The sequence below is a fragment of the Prinia subflava genome, chromosome 2 (assembly GCF_021018805.1).
Source record: "Prinia subflava isolate CZ2003 ecotype Zambia chromosome 2, Cam_Psub_1.2, whole genome shotgun sequence".
NCBI classification, from domain to species: Eukaryota; Metazoa; Chordata; class Aves; order Passeriformes; family Cisticolidae; genus Prinia; species Prinia subflava.
Window position 1 is genome coordinate 107,521,976 of NC_086248.1, and position 16,952 is coordinate 107,538,927.

Genomic DNA, 16,952 nt, shown 5'->3' on the forward strand with positions numbered 1-16,952 from the left:
GCAACCAGAGGGAGAATAAGCTGCCACAGGGGTCTGAGGAGGAGTCTTTCCAGTGAACTTTGATATTTGGAGTTGCACATTGTGCTATCTGTCTCTCAAAAGAATTACATTGCAGCTTCTCTACAGTGGACTCATTTGTGATTTGTGGCCAAGTCCTGCAGATCTGTGTGAACTTTAAACTTACATTCATCTGTCTGTGACAACAGAACTCCCTGAAGTATGCAGTAACTTATGCAATAGCTTATGAAAAATGTTTTGATTAGTATCTTGTACTTAATATTTCCTGCTTTTGCTTTAGATTAAGTTTTCCCTCCATTTTTTTTCAGCCAGATAATGGGGAATAAGGGCATCTTTTTTTTACCAAAGCATTTTTCTTCTAGAAGATCAAGAGTTGTAAAATAACTCATTTTTTGTTGTTTTGTCCTTTTCTCAGGGTAATGGCTATTTGACAAGAACAAAAGAAATGTCTGTACTTATACACTCTTTGGGTGGGTTTTTTTATGGTTTTTTTTCTACCCTACCTTAGATTGTAATACAATGGTATTGGGAAAGATGTCAAGAGGGGAACAGAGATAATCTGAGAAAATGCAGTATGAGGAACAGTTAAGTGTTCCTGGACTCTTCAGCCTGGAAAGGATATAAACTATGGGGAATACAACCAAGATCTATGAAATCATTTCTTGTCTCATTCTCTTCCAGTTGGAGAACAAGGGTGTATCAAATGAAGGGACTGGAAATGCTGTGGTAGTTAGGAGAACTGTGGAGCTCCTTGCCAAAGGATAAGAGATAGGATAAAGGCTTGTGCTGCATCCACAGCAGCATGGGAGAGTATTCCAGGGAGGGGGCAGAATCTCCTGTGGTGCACTAAAGACCTGAGTTGTGAGGGCTTGGAGCCTGGCAGAGTATCAGGGAAGTAACTGTGTGCACTTGGCTCTTGTATTGTCACCTTGTAGGCATTTTACAACCAAAATGTTTGACTTGAGGGACCTTTGGTCTTACCATTGTGCTCCTCTGAGAGTGAGACCTCACTCAGTCAGAGTCAGTGGAAGTTCTGCCCTGTCTGGACGGAAGCATCTGCCTTTGCAAGGATCTTGTGTTGTGACACTGAGGCCGGCAGAGGCCTCAGCAATGGCTGTCCCTGCCTTGCAGGGGATATTTGCAGCTGCAGCACCAGCTGGATGGAGTGTGTGTTCTCCCTATTTTACTTCTTCCCTGGCAGCAGCTCCCCATGAAATTATTGATGGTCTTGGGTAAGAAATGAAATGTTGTAGTTATTTGAAAGATGTCCTTAATAAAGTGTTTTATATAGATAGTATTGGATTGAAAAAAAACAACAGGACAGTTTGATTTGGTGTATTTTGTGAAAAGGAAGAATTTGGTGTTGGTTTAGAAAACAGTCTTGACCTCTAGCCTTAAAATACTCTCTGCCTTAATGCATTGTATCACTTTCTCTTGTTTTAATCTTATTTCCTTTTTTTTTATGCTTGTCTCTTCTCATATGATTTTTTTTTCATTTAATGAAAAGATAGTATGAAAATGACTCCTAGTTATGTGTGTGTGTGCAAAAAAACCCGTTTGCATGCACAAACAGCTATTCTCTTACATGTGGGCTATAAAGGTCTTCCTTTATCATCCAGATATTTCTGCAGAGTGATTTTGCTGTTAGTACTTCACTTTATGCAATGACACATATATTTATGCAAATTTAAAGTTTATCTTTGGAGTTTTCTTTCTATAGTTAGGCAAAAAATCAGCATCCATTAATCATGTGCCTTTTCAAAGTGGAGTGGTGTGTCTCAGTTTCTCAAAGTTGGCTTGTAGTTAATAGGTAATTTATCTCTATCAGTTAAAAATGAAATTTAGGGTACTAGTTTGGTGCAGGTGTTTCAAGTTAGGCAAGAAGAACCCCACCTTTAATTTCTGATTTGATACTCACCTGAGAATATCAAAGTGACTCTCATCTAGGCCAGGGAACATACCTTTGGAAAGAGCCCTTGGCATGCCTGTTCCAAGTGGGAATTCAGCATTTTTGGAGGGCACATGAAGGGAATTTGAAGATCTGTCCCTGAGCACTATTTCTTACTTGACTGCCTTGCTCTTATTTGCAACATCTTTTCCTCTTGGAGGTGCTCCTCATGTGTGCTCTCTGTAGGTTTTACAGCTTCTCCAGTCCCTTGGAATCAGGAATACAGAGGATGGATTCTCAGTGTCCAGCTCATGGGCCTGTTTTAGCACTAGGCACAGCTGGAAGAGGTGGCAGATAGGTTTGGGCTTTTTTCAACCATTGTTTTGGTTGAAATGTTTTGATTCTAAAAACTAACCAGGTTTAATAGCTTCTTTTGCCATTTGTTCAACTGTACATTAAATGAGGTTAAAAAGTATTGATTCTTACTTTGAAATTAACTATTGAGTTCCTTTTAAAAAATGCTCTTTATTAAATGTTTCTAAAGAGAGCAATATTGTTTTGGTTAAAATGTAATCAAAAAAGAATAGGGATTTGAAATAAAACCTAAAAGAAATGTGATTTCCCTAGAAATGTTCAGAGGAATTTACTTAATTGCAACCAGAAGTTTGACCTGGAAGTGTAATGCTTTGACCTTTTAGCTGTCTGGCTTCCTAAATGTGTTGTTTTGCTCTCTTTAAACTGTGAGAAAATCTCTTTTATACATCTTTAACCCTTGCCTTCCCTAAAAGTCTGCAAACAATCGCCAGCAAAAGAAAAATCATCATGCTATTTTAAGGAAAAAAAAAAAAATCATTGCAGCTATGTATTGAGCATTGAAGTTCTTTTTATTTTCATTTTAACTGGAAGTAATTGGGGGTATAATTTCACTGTTAAATGTGAATAGGAATTTCTTTTAAACTTTCCATGCCACCATATTACACAATAATATGCTCCTTTGTTCTTAAGTTTCATTATCATATGACCAAGGTAGAAATTACAGCTTTTAAAATTGCAAACATTTTTGTGGGTTTATTCATATTTGGAAAATTTTTATAAGTCTTTATGGGAACCTGTCCAGATAGAAATGGAGGGCCAATTCCTGAAAAAAAAATTATGCCTTTTTTCTCTGTTAGTAGTTCAGTGAGAGCAATTCTGGGTGTTTGATTCACCGCTGAGTACCAGGTATGTTGTGGTTATTACACACAAAGTACTTCTGTGGACTACAAAGGCACAGTGGCAGACCACAAACAAAATGAACCAAACTAAGTTTGCAGGGCCTGTGCCTTAATTCAGTAAAAAAACCCAGAGATAATGAAATAAAAATTTAGTAGTGTAGCAAATAATAAAGACTTCTACTTGAAAATGGGGGGAAAAAAATTCAGTGTAATCTTGACTGTGTTGTGGACTTAGAACTTGATGAGAGCATCAACTTCAGACTGATCGGAGATATTCTAATGCACAGCAAATTCACATATTCAGGAAGAAACATTCCGTATTCACTGTTACAAATCCATGGTTAAATGCCAAAACTTGCTTTAGAGAGAATAGAAGACAGTTTTGGATTGGTTTACTGAGTATCTATTTCTTATTCGTTTGATTAAGATATTTAGTTTGGTGGGGTTTTTTTATGTGTGGGTCATAGAATATGGGCAATGCCTGATTTGTCTGCTGTTTTCTTGCCATGGTAAAAGACAAGATTGTGGAGTTTGGTCTTTTGCATAAAAGACCTTAAATTTGCTATTCGGTTTTGAGGAAGACAATGTTCTATGTACTTTTTTTTTTCTTTTTGCACTTGGCATCTGTTAGGCTGATGTCAGAAGTGGAGGCTGCCTAAGCTGTGCCGTTCAGGTGATCCCTTATAACACCATATTCTTGAGTGAGCTAAAATGAGCGGTTTTATCCAAACCATTTGCAGTCAGTCTCCAGCTCTTTGCACCAGAACCAGTGCTGAGCTGGTGGCAGTGGGCAGATGATCACAATCATGGTTTTTCTTGGTCTCTTTTGGAGGTATGCCCTTTGCATCAAAGCTTGTGAGAGCAGAAGGACATAGAGACTTATTTGGAAGTAGAGCCTTTCAGCAGCTGACTTAATTAGGCTCTGTTTGCCAGCATTTAAAAGCAAAAATACAGAAGGCTCTATTGTGGTACTTTCCACCTATTTGCTATGCCCCAGAATTTCCTTCTATTCTGGCTTGTTGCAAATCTAACAAGAATCTGTTGTGTGAAAAGACAAAAACCTGTGAACCTCTGGCACAACGTGCTTTATTCAGACAACAGCATGAAACTGCAGGTTCAAGTCCACGCATGCCTCTTAGAACTCACATTCCTTTGAAGTGTCCTCTAGATGTTAGGGTAGACAGGGAGTTATGACCATCAGCACCTACCTCTTAGCTCCACTGGGGTATCCTAACAGGAATCCTCAAAAAAACAAATCCCAAAACATTAAATAAAAGAATATTTTTTGCTCTATATCAAGATGACCTTTGAAGGAGCTGTGTTTTCATGTTTAAGCCACTTTTTTAAAGCTGTGCTGAATATACCTGACCCTGGTTGTTCTTTCCCTCTCATCCTCTCCCATCGTGTCTTCAGTGGCAGTGTTGGGCTTTTTCACCAAGCTCAGAGGTGTTGCAGCCCTGTGACATTCCTGACATTCTCAGTGACCCTTGCCTTGAGACCTTGTTACTGGTGGAAGATGAAAGTCTTGGCAGCTGTGGGAGTTTTAGGGTTAAAACCCTTTTGGGGGTTAAAGTTGTGCAGAAGTTATTTCCTATTGCCAGGGGAAAAAAAATAGAGCCTGGAGACCTGTGAAAAGTTTGATTGACTATTTAAAAATCTTTCAGCATCATAATATTGGCACCAGTGATTTTGCTGTTCTAGGGAACAGTCAGGGGAATCAGTCATGTCTGATAAATTCCAAGAGATTCATTTTCACATTTTGGTTGAGTTTTTTGTGCTTGAAGAAACTTTGTTTTGTAGAGATTCCTCACACTTAAAATACAAATCCTCCATTTCAAGTACTTCATGGCATCAAAAAAATTCCTGCAGCTCATGGATTTCTTCAAGGAAAAACCACAGAGACAGGCTGAAAAGACATATTTTGTGAAAGAGGCATGTGCTGTATTATGCATTCCCTAGCGTGCTGTGAGTCAAACTTGGGTCCATCACAGTGTCTGTGTCTCATTTGAGCCAGAATCTGCCTTCCTTTTATCACTGTGAGGATTTCAGTGATGTAAGGGATTGGTCCATTTGGGAAGAGCTGTGCCTGGCCAGTTTGTAAGATTTACTCATCCTGATGTGCAGAAGTGGCACTGGACAATTTAACTGAACTCCATAGCAGTACAGACACTTCCAAGATACTTTGGCTTCTTCTGGGCTGCTGCTTTGTCAGACAGTGTTCACCACAGGGTTTGTTTTCCACTTCTCTCTGCCTTTTAGCTGGTAGCAACAGATGCCTTTCTCAGCTTTTCTTTTGGTTGTTGTGCTCATTCCAGTGGTTAAAGAAGTCCAGGCACGTGGCTTTCTCTGGAATACAGTTTAGATGTTCAAAAACAGGGAGCATTCCTAAATAGCTTTCTGTTTGTGCCCATCACATGCAATCAATAATGTGGTCATTGAGTCTGAGATCAACAGAAGGGTGAAATGAAATCTTGTGTCCTGTTAGAAAACAGATGTCTGTGGTAAAGGTGCCCTGACCATCAAATCTATTCTTTACATTTATCTCCTTGAATGCCTTGGCAGGTGCTGCTGCCTGTGACTGCTCATACATTATGAATGGGTATGGATTTTCCAGGAATGGATCATCCTGAAGTATTAGTGAGGGAAAGATGGCCTTTTTCCTTCAGAGCTGGTGTGTTCCCAGGACCTCCATCAGAGGCATTAATCATCTTGCAGCCAGATGGTCTCAGATGTGTTTTTCTTCATTCTTTCATCCAGAACACCACTGACACCCAGCCTTAAGAAATGCCTTATCCTGGATCCAGTTTGGCCGGGATAGTTCTAAATTTGGAGTGAATTCCACACCTCTCCTGCTAGAGAGGAGCCCTACAACCCTACTGTAGGGTTTTACGAAATGGGTCAGTCCAGTTTTGCAGTTTGTGGCTCATATTTTGGATGGTTTAGACAGTGGGCTGTGTCTAGACCATCCAGGTTCTATTAGCAGGGAGGATTCTTCTAGGCCTAACCCTTCCTCTCCTTATCACATTCCTTAACAAAGGTTAATGTCTTTGTTCCAGTCAGGGACCCTGTTCCCAGGTAATAACTAAACCTTGTCCCCAGATCCTTGGTGGGAAGGATTTCTCACCTATTTGTGTTAGCAACTAGCCTGTGTTCAGAAGATTTAGCAGACAGAAGAGCAGCAGTAATGCTGAAAACCAGTGAAAGAGTAAGGTGAAAGAGAATCAGCAATATGGTTTTGTCTGTACTTGGTTTAAATTACTGTAAAGCACTCTGGAAAGAGACAGAGGCAAATTCCATCCCTGAATTTATTTGCAGGTACAAGAGTTGGCAAGGTCAGACCCTGCAGCAATACTCAATACTACACCCAAGGTTTTTTTTGTCCATTCTTCAGGTATATTCTAGATATCAATTCAATGGCCTGAATGCTTTCCCTTGGGTATTCAACTTCTTTTTAAAAAGCTTATGGGCTTGATGTTATGTTTATGATTATACGTTTTCCCGTGTACTTGCTTATAGTAATCATCCTCTTTGAACTGAAGGCAGACTGTATGGAAAGAATGGATGCCATCCTGACATGTTTCAGTTATTTTGAAGCCCATTCTTTGCTGTATGAAACTTTGAACTGGGTGAAGATGCTTGTTGTTTAAAAATATCAAGTGGATTCCAGAAAAGGCTTTGGAAATCTCAGCAGCTTTCTGTATGTGATGCTGTGCATCTGCTGTCCCTATCTTAGACTTGGCTTTAAACTTAAATGCCAATATTTTATTTGCATCTCTTCTAAATTAGAAATGACAGCCTACTGTGCAGCACATGGTATGGAGCTGGACATTTTTGGGAAGGAAAACTGCACAATTAACTGTAGGTTTAGAATGAAATGTTCATTTTTTTTTGTTTTGTTTACAAACAATGAGGACTTTTGATTCTGTGGTGAATAATTTTAAGTGGAGAAATAAGAGTGCTAAAACAGCGTAATAATATGTCTGTAGAGCACTTTGAAGATGAAAAGCTCTAAATACTGTAAACATTATTACTGGTATAGCCTATTCGGTGTGGAAAAATTAATCAAGCATGAGCTAAGTGTAGATTTTTTTTAATGTACAGTTTAATGTTTCAGAAAGCCTAATGCACCTGTGTATTTACTTTCACATGGTAACATCAGAAATGTATCCTCTTATATTTTTAATATGTGTATTGCAATGATTTACTTTGTTGTTACTTTCCAAAAGTAGAGTCAGTCCTAATCCACAACAGAAATGTGAAGTGTCTAGGCTGGGAGGGAAAATGGGTATGATATAAAAATCCTGTGTGATGAGAAAGAGGTGCCTGTCAGATATGGAAATGTTTGGGGGCAGTTGGCCTCAGGCTTGTGCTGTGGCTTTGGACAGGACTGGAGCGAAGCAGGGAGCCAGGCAGGTGCCAGATCGTGCTGGGAGTGCACACCTGCCAGGCTGCTCCAGATAAGTCAGCAGCTCAGAGGCATTTTCCCAGGCTCCCAGCTGAATGGTCCATAATAGCCGTGGGAGAGGGCTCCCGCTGCTGCACGCTGCAGCCTTCTGGAAGCTCCAGTCAGCCTGCCTGTGTCTCCTTTGGAAAACAAGTGCTGCTGGATAGTCTTACAGGAGAGGTGGTGTCTGATACTTCCTCTCCGTGTCGTGGGACTCTGAAATACAACCAGCAGGGCAAATTAGTGTTCCCTTAAAAGGCAGTGCTCACTGGGGCCTATTTCAGCTGAAACTCTACTATGGCTTTTCTAGAACCACTTTTATGCAGTCTCCTTTTGGGTTTCAGGCTCTATTTATTTCCTTGGGGTTGATTTGTTTGCTTGGTTTTGTTTTTCTTGTTTGTTTTTGGGCCCTGGATCTGATGATTTAGAGTGCCCAGTTTTGGAACAAGAAAAACAAAACTTCACATCACTAAATACAATTTTAGTTCTGCCTGTGTGCTGGTAATCCACAAAGGGAGCTTGGTCTGTGTTGGATGGCGAAGAGGAAATTGAAGATGGGACCAACTGGGTTTGCTGAGCCCAGGATGTGTGAACTTTCTACATTACTGGAAGAAAAACTGTCTGCAGCTTGAGGTTCAAACTTTGGTGTTGTGCTCAAAAGAAGTTAGTGATGGAGCATTTGTACATATCAGTTGGTCTGTTCTTCCATGAGATCATGAACAGATTTAAACTCTTGCTGAGTAACTGCATAAAAAGTTTAAGAAGCTGCGAGTTGGATTGGGCTCTTGGATAAGAAGGTTTTCTTGTGGGTCTTATTTTTAAGTTTCTTTTTTCATGAAATAGAATAGTTAATTGGATAATATATTTCCCCAGAAGGAAGCTGAAAGAGGATATCACCATTTTTATAGTTCTGCAGTAACTTTGGCAGCTTTAAAACTGGGTGAGTTTTTCAAACTCCAGCTGACTACATAGTAGATCAAGAGGGTTTCAAAACATTTAATGAGTGTAGTTGTGTGATACTTTCAAAAGGCAGGTATCTTAAATGTAGTGCATCTTAATATTTTCTCAGGCTCAGCAACAAGTAACAGCAAATATCTGTTCATGCCTTTTCAGCAAAGTAGTAAATAATCATGGAAAGTAAAACGATTTTTTAGTGTTAGTCCCTCTGGGCTGAGCTTATTAGCTCAGGTGCAGTAATTCCCCATGATGCTTTATAAGACTTTCAGACTTGAGCTGATGCTGCAAAAACAGTTTGTAGAGGTATCTTGATCTCTTACATAATTATTTATTTTGTCGGATCTGAGGTAGGTGTTCTCTTCCACAGAACAGTAGCTGGCTGAATCGAGGGCCTCTAAAGAGAATTTGAAATTTTGTTGTCAGTCACATGTGATTGAACACTTAACCTCTCAGAAAATACCAGGACAGCAAGAAAAATAAACAGATATAGAGGTCACTGATCTATAGAGAAATTTCAAGAACGAAGCATCCTGCTTTTCCTGTGAAAAACAAAGATTCACAGTTTTTCATTTTAGATTCCTTTCAAAACAAACAAACAAACAAACAAACCCAAAAAACCAAAAAAACCCCAAAAAAACCCAAAAATAAAACCACCAAAAACCCAAAACATGTGGAATATCACCGACAAATGGAGATGGAAAGAAAAACTTCCAATATTTACTGTCTGAAGATTTGTTTTCCAAGTTGTACTTTTAGGAATGCTACTTTCTCAGCCTTCCAAGGTCACAGTGGAGTATGTTGTTATCACACTAATAACTTATTTATATACAGGGCAAATTCTTTGATTTGACTAAGCCTACTAGCAGTGATAAAGAATTGTGGGTGCCAAACTGGAAATAGCTAAAAGTAATTTTCCTTAATTGTTCTTTTAAGTAAACAGTTAATAAAGCTGGTGGATTACATCCAAATTTTTCTCTAGTGCTCATCATTTTTAAGGGATGGTTCAACTTGTCCCATCTTGACTCGATCTCTAAAAGGAAGTGAAATTTTGGGTGTCTTCCTGAGGGGAAGGAAAAAAGATGGCTGATAAGTTTCAAAGGGATTGATTGTGATTGATAACTGGAGTTCTTAATGAGGGCTGAGGCTCAACAGCACTCGATGGTGAGCTCCAGAAGACCTTGTAGAAATAGGAGAGTGGGGGACCCCTCAGGAGGATGTGCATTTATACTTAAAAAATCAGGCATGCCTGGGCACTTGTTCAGTAGGGGTTGAGACTGGAACAAGCAAGCTTTCCCTCTTTTTAAATGGTTAGATTACAAAAACAACAGTAGCACTTAATATTCTAACTTATCTGTGCTAATTGCACCTAGGGTAGCTGACTGTCTTCAAAGCATCAATAATTTAAGTCTTGCAAACTCCATCCAAGTTAGGGGGAATATCACCAACCATCTTTCACGCTTGGATTTCAGTGAGGTGCACAGGGAGCCTGGGGAGGATGAGTCACAGACGTCAGGTTTTGCACTTCCAGTGGGAGTCGGGTTGCTTCATCCCTTCATGAATGAAGTGCTCACTGATTTACCAGGGTCTTTTGGGAATTTAAGTACAACAAAAGTAAAAGGTGGTATCCTTGGTCTAATAATTACTCTCTCAGCCATCAGATAATCTCTTCTGTCCATTTCCCACACTGCTGATGCACAAGGATTTCTGTCGTTCCTGGGAGTAGAAACTGAAGAAGCCTCTGGAGGTGACAGGTGCCTGCTGAGTCAGGCAGGCCAGCTCGGGGTGCTGTACATACTGAGGAGTTCAAATGTGGGCATTTCTCACCTCATTCAATTGAACTGTAGAATTAAGTCCTTTCAAGCTTGGGTTTCTTTGTAGTTATCTTTTTTTTTTCCCTACCCAGGTCTGTCACCATCCTCTAGAAGGCATTTAAGTAAATGAGTATCTGTAGTGTTCTTGTGGAATGTGTATGAAAACATGACACAACACTATTAAGTGACCATGACACCACACTATGAACCAAATGACACCTCTGATCAATTAATTAATTTAATTTCTGTGGTTGGATTCCAGAATTGGTGGTTATTGATTTGTGTAGATTTTTTCCTGTTTCAGGCAATAATGTCTTGAGACTTCAGTATGAGAATTCAGCAGTTTCTTTTGAAAAAATATTCCATTAAAGTTACTTTTTCCTTTGTATTGTTGAGCCGCTGCTGCTTTCTCTCAATCCAGTCTTAGCAGATGTGCAACACTTTGAGACCAGAATGCCCAAGATACCCTTACACTTAATATTCTCCCTTTGTTTTATGTTGCAGCCAACAGTTTGCACATTACTGCCTACTTTATGAAGAGATGGGTTAATCTCCGTTGTGCTCTAGGGAAACATTATCGTGGTAAGAAATCAGTTTCTTACAGAGTTACTTAGAAGAGGAAGAAAGGGAACATAACTAAGACTTTGTCAGATTTTGGTCTACTTAAATCAAATTTTCTTTCAGAGCTTGGGTTTTTTTTGTTTGCTTTTTACAAAGATGATTTCTTGAAAACAACCAAACAAAAAATAGAAGTGTTTCTTCAGATAAGATGGATTTTTTTTTTAACTTAATTTTAAATTTGTGCATGCCTTGCCCCAGGGTAATCAGCTAAGCCTCACCAAATTCTGTAAGTATGACGAGCCTCAGCATTTTGCTGAGTCTCTGCAGGGTGAATCGAGCAGAGGTTGCAGCATGAATCACTTCATTATTGCTCAGTGTCCTGTGACATCAGCGTGCAGTACAAGTGTATGCAGGAAAGGCTTTTGTTCACCTCACAGCTATAAAATCTTGACGTAGGTGATGTCATTGGACCAGGTCTTCTCTTCATGTTCTCTCAAGCCAGGATGCTCTGGAAGGGAGATCAATCCTCTCCTGCCAACAGCAGTACAGAGGAGCTGGAGTGATTGCTGCCCTCTATGCTGACCTCTTGGCATTAAATAAAAAAAAGGAAAAATCCTAAAAATACTGAATAATTGAGTGGGTATTTTAAAATAATTTATTGTTTTTATAGGGTTTCATGATACTCGTCAATGTTTAAATCTGTCTTCAAATGCCAACTGGTTGATTTCTAAGCCCATTTTGGCTGAAGAGATCAGTGTTGACTTTAAATATTTCATCAAACTTGTCCTGTTAGAATAGAATTTCCGAGTGTCTGCACTGGAATCTCAACATTGTTGTCTACTGAATTTGAACTGTTCTAAAGCATCAACGAATACTTAAAGATACCTGCATTTTGATAGCCAGCAGATAAGATTGTTATAAAATGTAACAATAAAAACATGTTTCTGGAAGCAACTTTCCCTGCTCTTCAATTCTACCAAAAAACATCGGTGAGATCAACCTCATAGGTTTTTTTCTGCAAGCCTTGTCTCTTTCTTGTCCCACAAAAATACTGTTATGGCGTTGTTGTGAAATAGAACAAACTTTTAAAATTATTAATTCTCTTTTTATAAAAACAAACCAAAACCCAGCAACAACAACAACAAAAAAATCAGAGCTGAAAATAGGAAGATACTGAGCTGGAAATAATTTCATATGTAAACAAGAAAATATCCAGCTGTGCTCTTCCCATAGCATTGCCAGGTAGTGAGTAAAGCTTGTCTCGTCTGTTCTCATCTGTGAACCCTTCAATTTTTAATCCTTTGCAAATAGAAACTTTGTTGTGTTCATAGCAAACCATGTGATCTTGAGTAAAATGTGTAATTCAGTAGTAGTTAACCAATTTGTTTAATGACTTCAAAAATCTCTGTAGTTGGAGTGTGAAACATTCTGCCCTGGCCTTACGCTGAGGTTTGATGCCAAGCTCTGATTGAATGTTGTTCTAGGCTACAAACCTAATTTACAGCTTTTGTGATGAAAAGACTCATCACCAAAATAGCACAAAAGAAATCCTTGTTGAGTGATTTGTCTGTTGGTTCAGTCTGATCTTCCTGTCCAGGGTGCAGGTGGACTAATTTGCAGCCATGACTGTCCTCTTGGGAGCCCAATTTATTCTACTTATTGATTTTTTGGAATGCTTTATAAAAACAAAACAAAAGAAGGAGTGGCATGTTGAAGAGAATAGGTGAGAAGCTAGAAGGGTGAATGAAAAGAGTTAGTGTGCAATTAAAAAGAAGTAATTTTGTGTACTAAAATAACATGTATGTTGTTGTGAGTCATTTTGAAAGTGGTTTTTGTAATCCTCTTGTCAATTCTTTTTGTTTAGACCTCCGTGTGTTTCCAGAGAAATTTATTGTTTGTGTCAGTAAACTTGACTTTGATCCAAGTGCTTGGATATGTGACAATGCTGGATCGGTAGGTACAAAACTGTTCTATAAATTTTGGGGGCTTTTTAATAGAAAGGAGGTGAATGTTTATATATAGAAATGTAGTTATTGAAGTATTTGTTACTGTCATCTTGGCACCAGAAAGTCACATGAAGAGTTGGGCCAAAGTAGTCCAAAGGGCATCCTAGAATGAGCCTAAGGCAGGCAAAAATGAGAATTTTGAAAGCTCACCATTTTCTGAGCCTTATAAGTCTTGGAGAAGAAGATCATGTGTTTAGAAAGCCAGGTATGATTTTAGCACCTTGATTGAAGGATCTTTTTTTCCTTTATATTTTGTCCTCGTAACATTTTACTTTCCAAAATTATAATGTAGCTGTTTGTAATGCCCACGGGTTTCTTGTATGTTTTCTTAGCACTTGCTCTGCACAGCAACTCAAGCGGTTCACTGCTGGCCCTGCTGGGAAAAAAAATCCCCAGACATTTATGGAGGAAAAGGCACTGGTGTGTGGTTAAATACCATAAGCAACTCTCCTTAAATATTTCATCCTGAAGGCTTCATCAGGGTCAAAGGCTTCTGAATTTTATCCTGCAGTTAAGTGCTGACTGTCTCAGGAGTCCTCACATGGCCCAGGTGCCACTCTGTGGCTCACACCGAGGGTCACAATTACACCCTGAGGTCTGGGTGGATTTTAGGAGTTGATCTTACATGTATTAAAGTCTATTTGACCCTCGAAAAAACGTGTTTTCTTTTACTCATTCAACTCATTTTTTCTTTTTTTTTTTTTTTTTTAATACTAGGCAGGGTGTTCATATTTATAATGCTAAATGCAGATTGTCGTATTTTGATTCCTAGCTTGGTACGTACCCTTAACTGTCAAAGAATCAAGCAAATGTTTTTTGCAGTCTCCGAAAAAAGTGATCTCTCTGCTCTAGAAGTACTTTGCTCCTTTGAAAATTATTACTTTTTCAGTATAGTCTTGAAAACTCCTTAATACTTGAAGTATAAAATTCTATCTCTGTGCATTTTGACTGAGAAATAATTATGGGTTTTTTTTTCTTGTTTAAGTAACTCTTATGAGATATCCAGTTCTCTCATTTGGCATTTTGAATCTTTCCATAAAATAAGGGCTGAGACTTTTTTTTAGTTTTTCTTGTGATTTTGTGTGGGAAGGAGAAGGCAAATTTAAAAATTCGATGTTAGGGACTTTAGCTTTACTATTTCAAAATTGATCTGTGAAAACTCCTTGTTTAAAAGGCAAGTTTAAACAAACATTTTCTATTTAAAAAGAAAACATCTCTTAGTGAGCTGATAATCAATAATAAAGTCTTGGGAGTTTGCTTTGCTTACAGAAGCACACACCTGGCTGGGATGGTCAGTGTAGTGTGTTAGTAGGAGGGAGTAAGAGGAAGTTATGCCTAAGCATCTTCCCTGATTCGAAAAACTTGGCAAGATGGGAGCAGACCCTCAGCAAATGTTTTGGAGCATCTGTTTAATTCTTACCACTCTCACTTAAAGGGTCCACTCCAGATTGTTTTATTGTTCTGGGTTTCCTACAGCACGTTAGGACCAGACTTGTCGTGTACTGCAGCTGAGTACTTTGCCAAACCGGGGGAGTGTTTGATTGCCACTGAGAGTTTGTCAAGGTCTTGGCACTCCAGAAGAAAGGCAAAGAATCTGCACTTTGTGTGTGTCTGCTTCTCTCCATGCAGTCGAGCCGTGAGTAGGCTGGAATTCTAAACTCTGCCCTACAAAAGACCACCCAGAAGACCTTTCTGTTGATACACTCTGCAGATTCTGTCATGGGCTGAAAATGAGGCTGTGTTTTGTTTTCTTCTGTATGTTGTTTGGGTTTGAATAATGCCACAGTGTTGGATGCGAGTTCTTTTAAACCTTTCATCAGCTCACACCCTTGGATTTGAGAGCCTATTTGTGTTTTATAAAAGCAGTTAGCTGTACATTAATGGAGACTTTGTCACTTTCCTGTGTTGCTGTGACTGTGATTGACTTAGTCAAGACTTAGTGATTATGTATTTTTTTAAATTGTTTTTATGCTGGTTTATGGTCAGGGTCAAACTTTCATTCCTGAGCTCTGTTAGACAAATCAAGCTCGGTGTTCCCCTCTGCCATTACTTGGAACCAGTTTTGTCAGCCTGGTGCACATTTCCTTCACTGACCACAACTCTCTTCCTTCACCTGCCTTCAGCCCTTTATTCTTTGCCTTTACCCTGCTTTTTAGGCTGTTCTGTGTATCTCTGAAATAGGCTGTGCTTAAACCATGAGTTTCAAGGGATGTAGCCAGCTATGAAATGAAATTTTTATGGCCTGCACCTCAGGAAAAATTATAATTAGATTGCTTTTGAGATACTCACAAGCACAAACCTCAGCATCAATTGCTGAGAGAACCAATTTTAATCCTCCTGTGATGCCTCATGTAAGACTAAGGTTAGGGTTGATTAGACAGTCTCTGCCAAATTAGCTTTAAGCATAAACAAACAAAGTATTTGAGAGGACCTCTAAGGAGCAGAGATGAAGTAAAATAGAAGAAAATCTATCGATATGTAATTTTCTAGGATGTAGTTATAAACTGGTGTGTCTGTGGTTGTGTTTAAAACTCAGGCTGCAGGCAGTGATAAGCACTTTGGAAGAAGGGAAATCTCTAGTAAAGAAACAGTATAGCAAGTTATTGAAATTACATAAGTAGATTGGAAGTCTTAAGGAAAAGATGGAAGAATAGGCTGAGTGATTAATGCTAAGTTTAAACATAAAATCATTGTTTCCTGATATACCAAACTGTGTTTGTAATCTTGTATAGTCTTATCTTGAAAAAGAAGACAGGTTTGGGAACATGGCAAAAGAGGAAACCCAAGGAAATATATAAGAGCTCTGGAGAGATTAGTCATCTTTGTCAGCGACTACGTTTGCTCGATTATTATTATGTAGAGAGCTAAAATGGAAAATTGGAAATGGGTTATCTGGAGAAATAGTGGAAATGGAAATGGGTGGAAGGCTTATGAGCATTTGAAAATGTGCAAACAATGGAGTATTCATTGATAACCACACTGGCTTTATACCAGAATCTATGAGAGGAAACGCTTCTAGGGAAAGCATGAAGGAGGTTAAGCTAAAGATGATATTAAAGTGGAAATTTGAAATTACTGTTCGAATAAAATGAGAAAAGAAAGTGGGGAGCAGGAGATCCTGTCTTGATTGAAAAGGTCTCAGGGTTTCCACTGAACCTTATTAAGTTACAGAGAATACTGTACAAAAATAAAGATTCTTTTCCAGCAGAATATTGCTCTTTAAAAACCAAACCAACAACAAAAAAATACCCTTACAGGTACACACAGAGAAAAAAAGTGCTAATGATGTGCCCAGTGCTTTTTAAATCCCCAGCAGAGAAATAAACTATTTCATCTTTTTCATTAGAAGAAGTGTCTGATTTACAAATTGCATCATTGAAATACTCTTCAGCAGCATTAGAGAATTCTCATTCTTAAAACTCTTCAGAGCCTTAGTGGCAGGGTTTGCTTGGGTTTTGATTATGATGGGAAGAGGCTTCTGGTTCTTTCACACAAACATGAAACTTAGCTGCAATAAATGGATCTGTCCCACTGGAGTGTATGCTGCTAGAATAGTGTGTCTATTGGAATGCAGAATGAAAAGTTCAGATAGCAATTTGTAAAGATTAGTACAGGACTTTATGTGGAATTTAGTTATCTTAAATGCTTTAAAGACTTATTGTTAAGTGATATCAGATTGGGTAGGGGAAGAAGGAAATGCTGTGAAATAGAATTGCACAATTCACAGTGCAAGTACAAATCTTGGCATGTGTGCTTATATCTGTATATGTGTATAGAATGTTACAGTGAAACTGCTGTGCTGGTGGGCTACTACTGAAAAGGTCACTGCACATCCCCTCTACATGCAGCCACATCTTCCTTTCCTTCCTGGTTACAATGGCCCAAGTGATTCTTCAGTCGAGAATGAATTAGTTCATTGACTTGATCTAGCAGAAAATGATTTATTTGTGAAGTTTCTCTGTTTTCCATTGGAGGATTCGTTTTCCATCATGTCAGTTCACTGAACCAATTCATCCTGTACCCACACACTTGCCAATTGTGATGCAAAAAAAT

At 38.8% G+C, this 16,952-nt stretch overlaps 1 protein-coding gene across 7 annotated transcripts in view; it reads left to right on the plus strand.

Moving 5' to 3' along the window:
- The window catches only part of SLX4IP (SLX4 interacting protein), a 71,818-nt gene that overhangs the window by 43,061 nt on the left and 11,805 nt on the right, over positions 1–16,952 (plus strand). For 5 of the 7 annotated variants that reach the window (XM_063391499.1, XM_063391502.1, XM_063391503.1 and 2 more), the window contains 2 exons: positions 10,837–10,914; positions 12,758–12,846. The exons of 1 other annotated variant lie outside the window; for it this stretch is intronic. In XM_063391499.1, coding sequence (XP_063247569.1) covers positions 10,837–10,914; positions 12,758–12,846 — 167 coding nt within the window. Of the gene's footprint in view, positions 1–10,836; positions 10,915–12,757; positions 12,847–14,375; positions 14,536–16,952 lie in introns of those variants that run through there. One more of the 7 variants, XM_063391505.1, reaches the window with a different exon arrangement.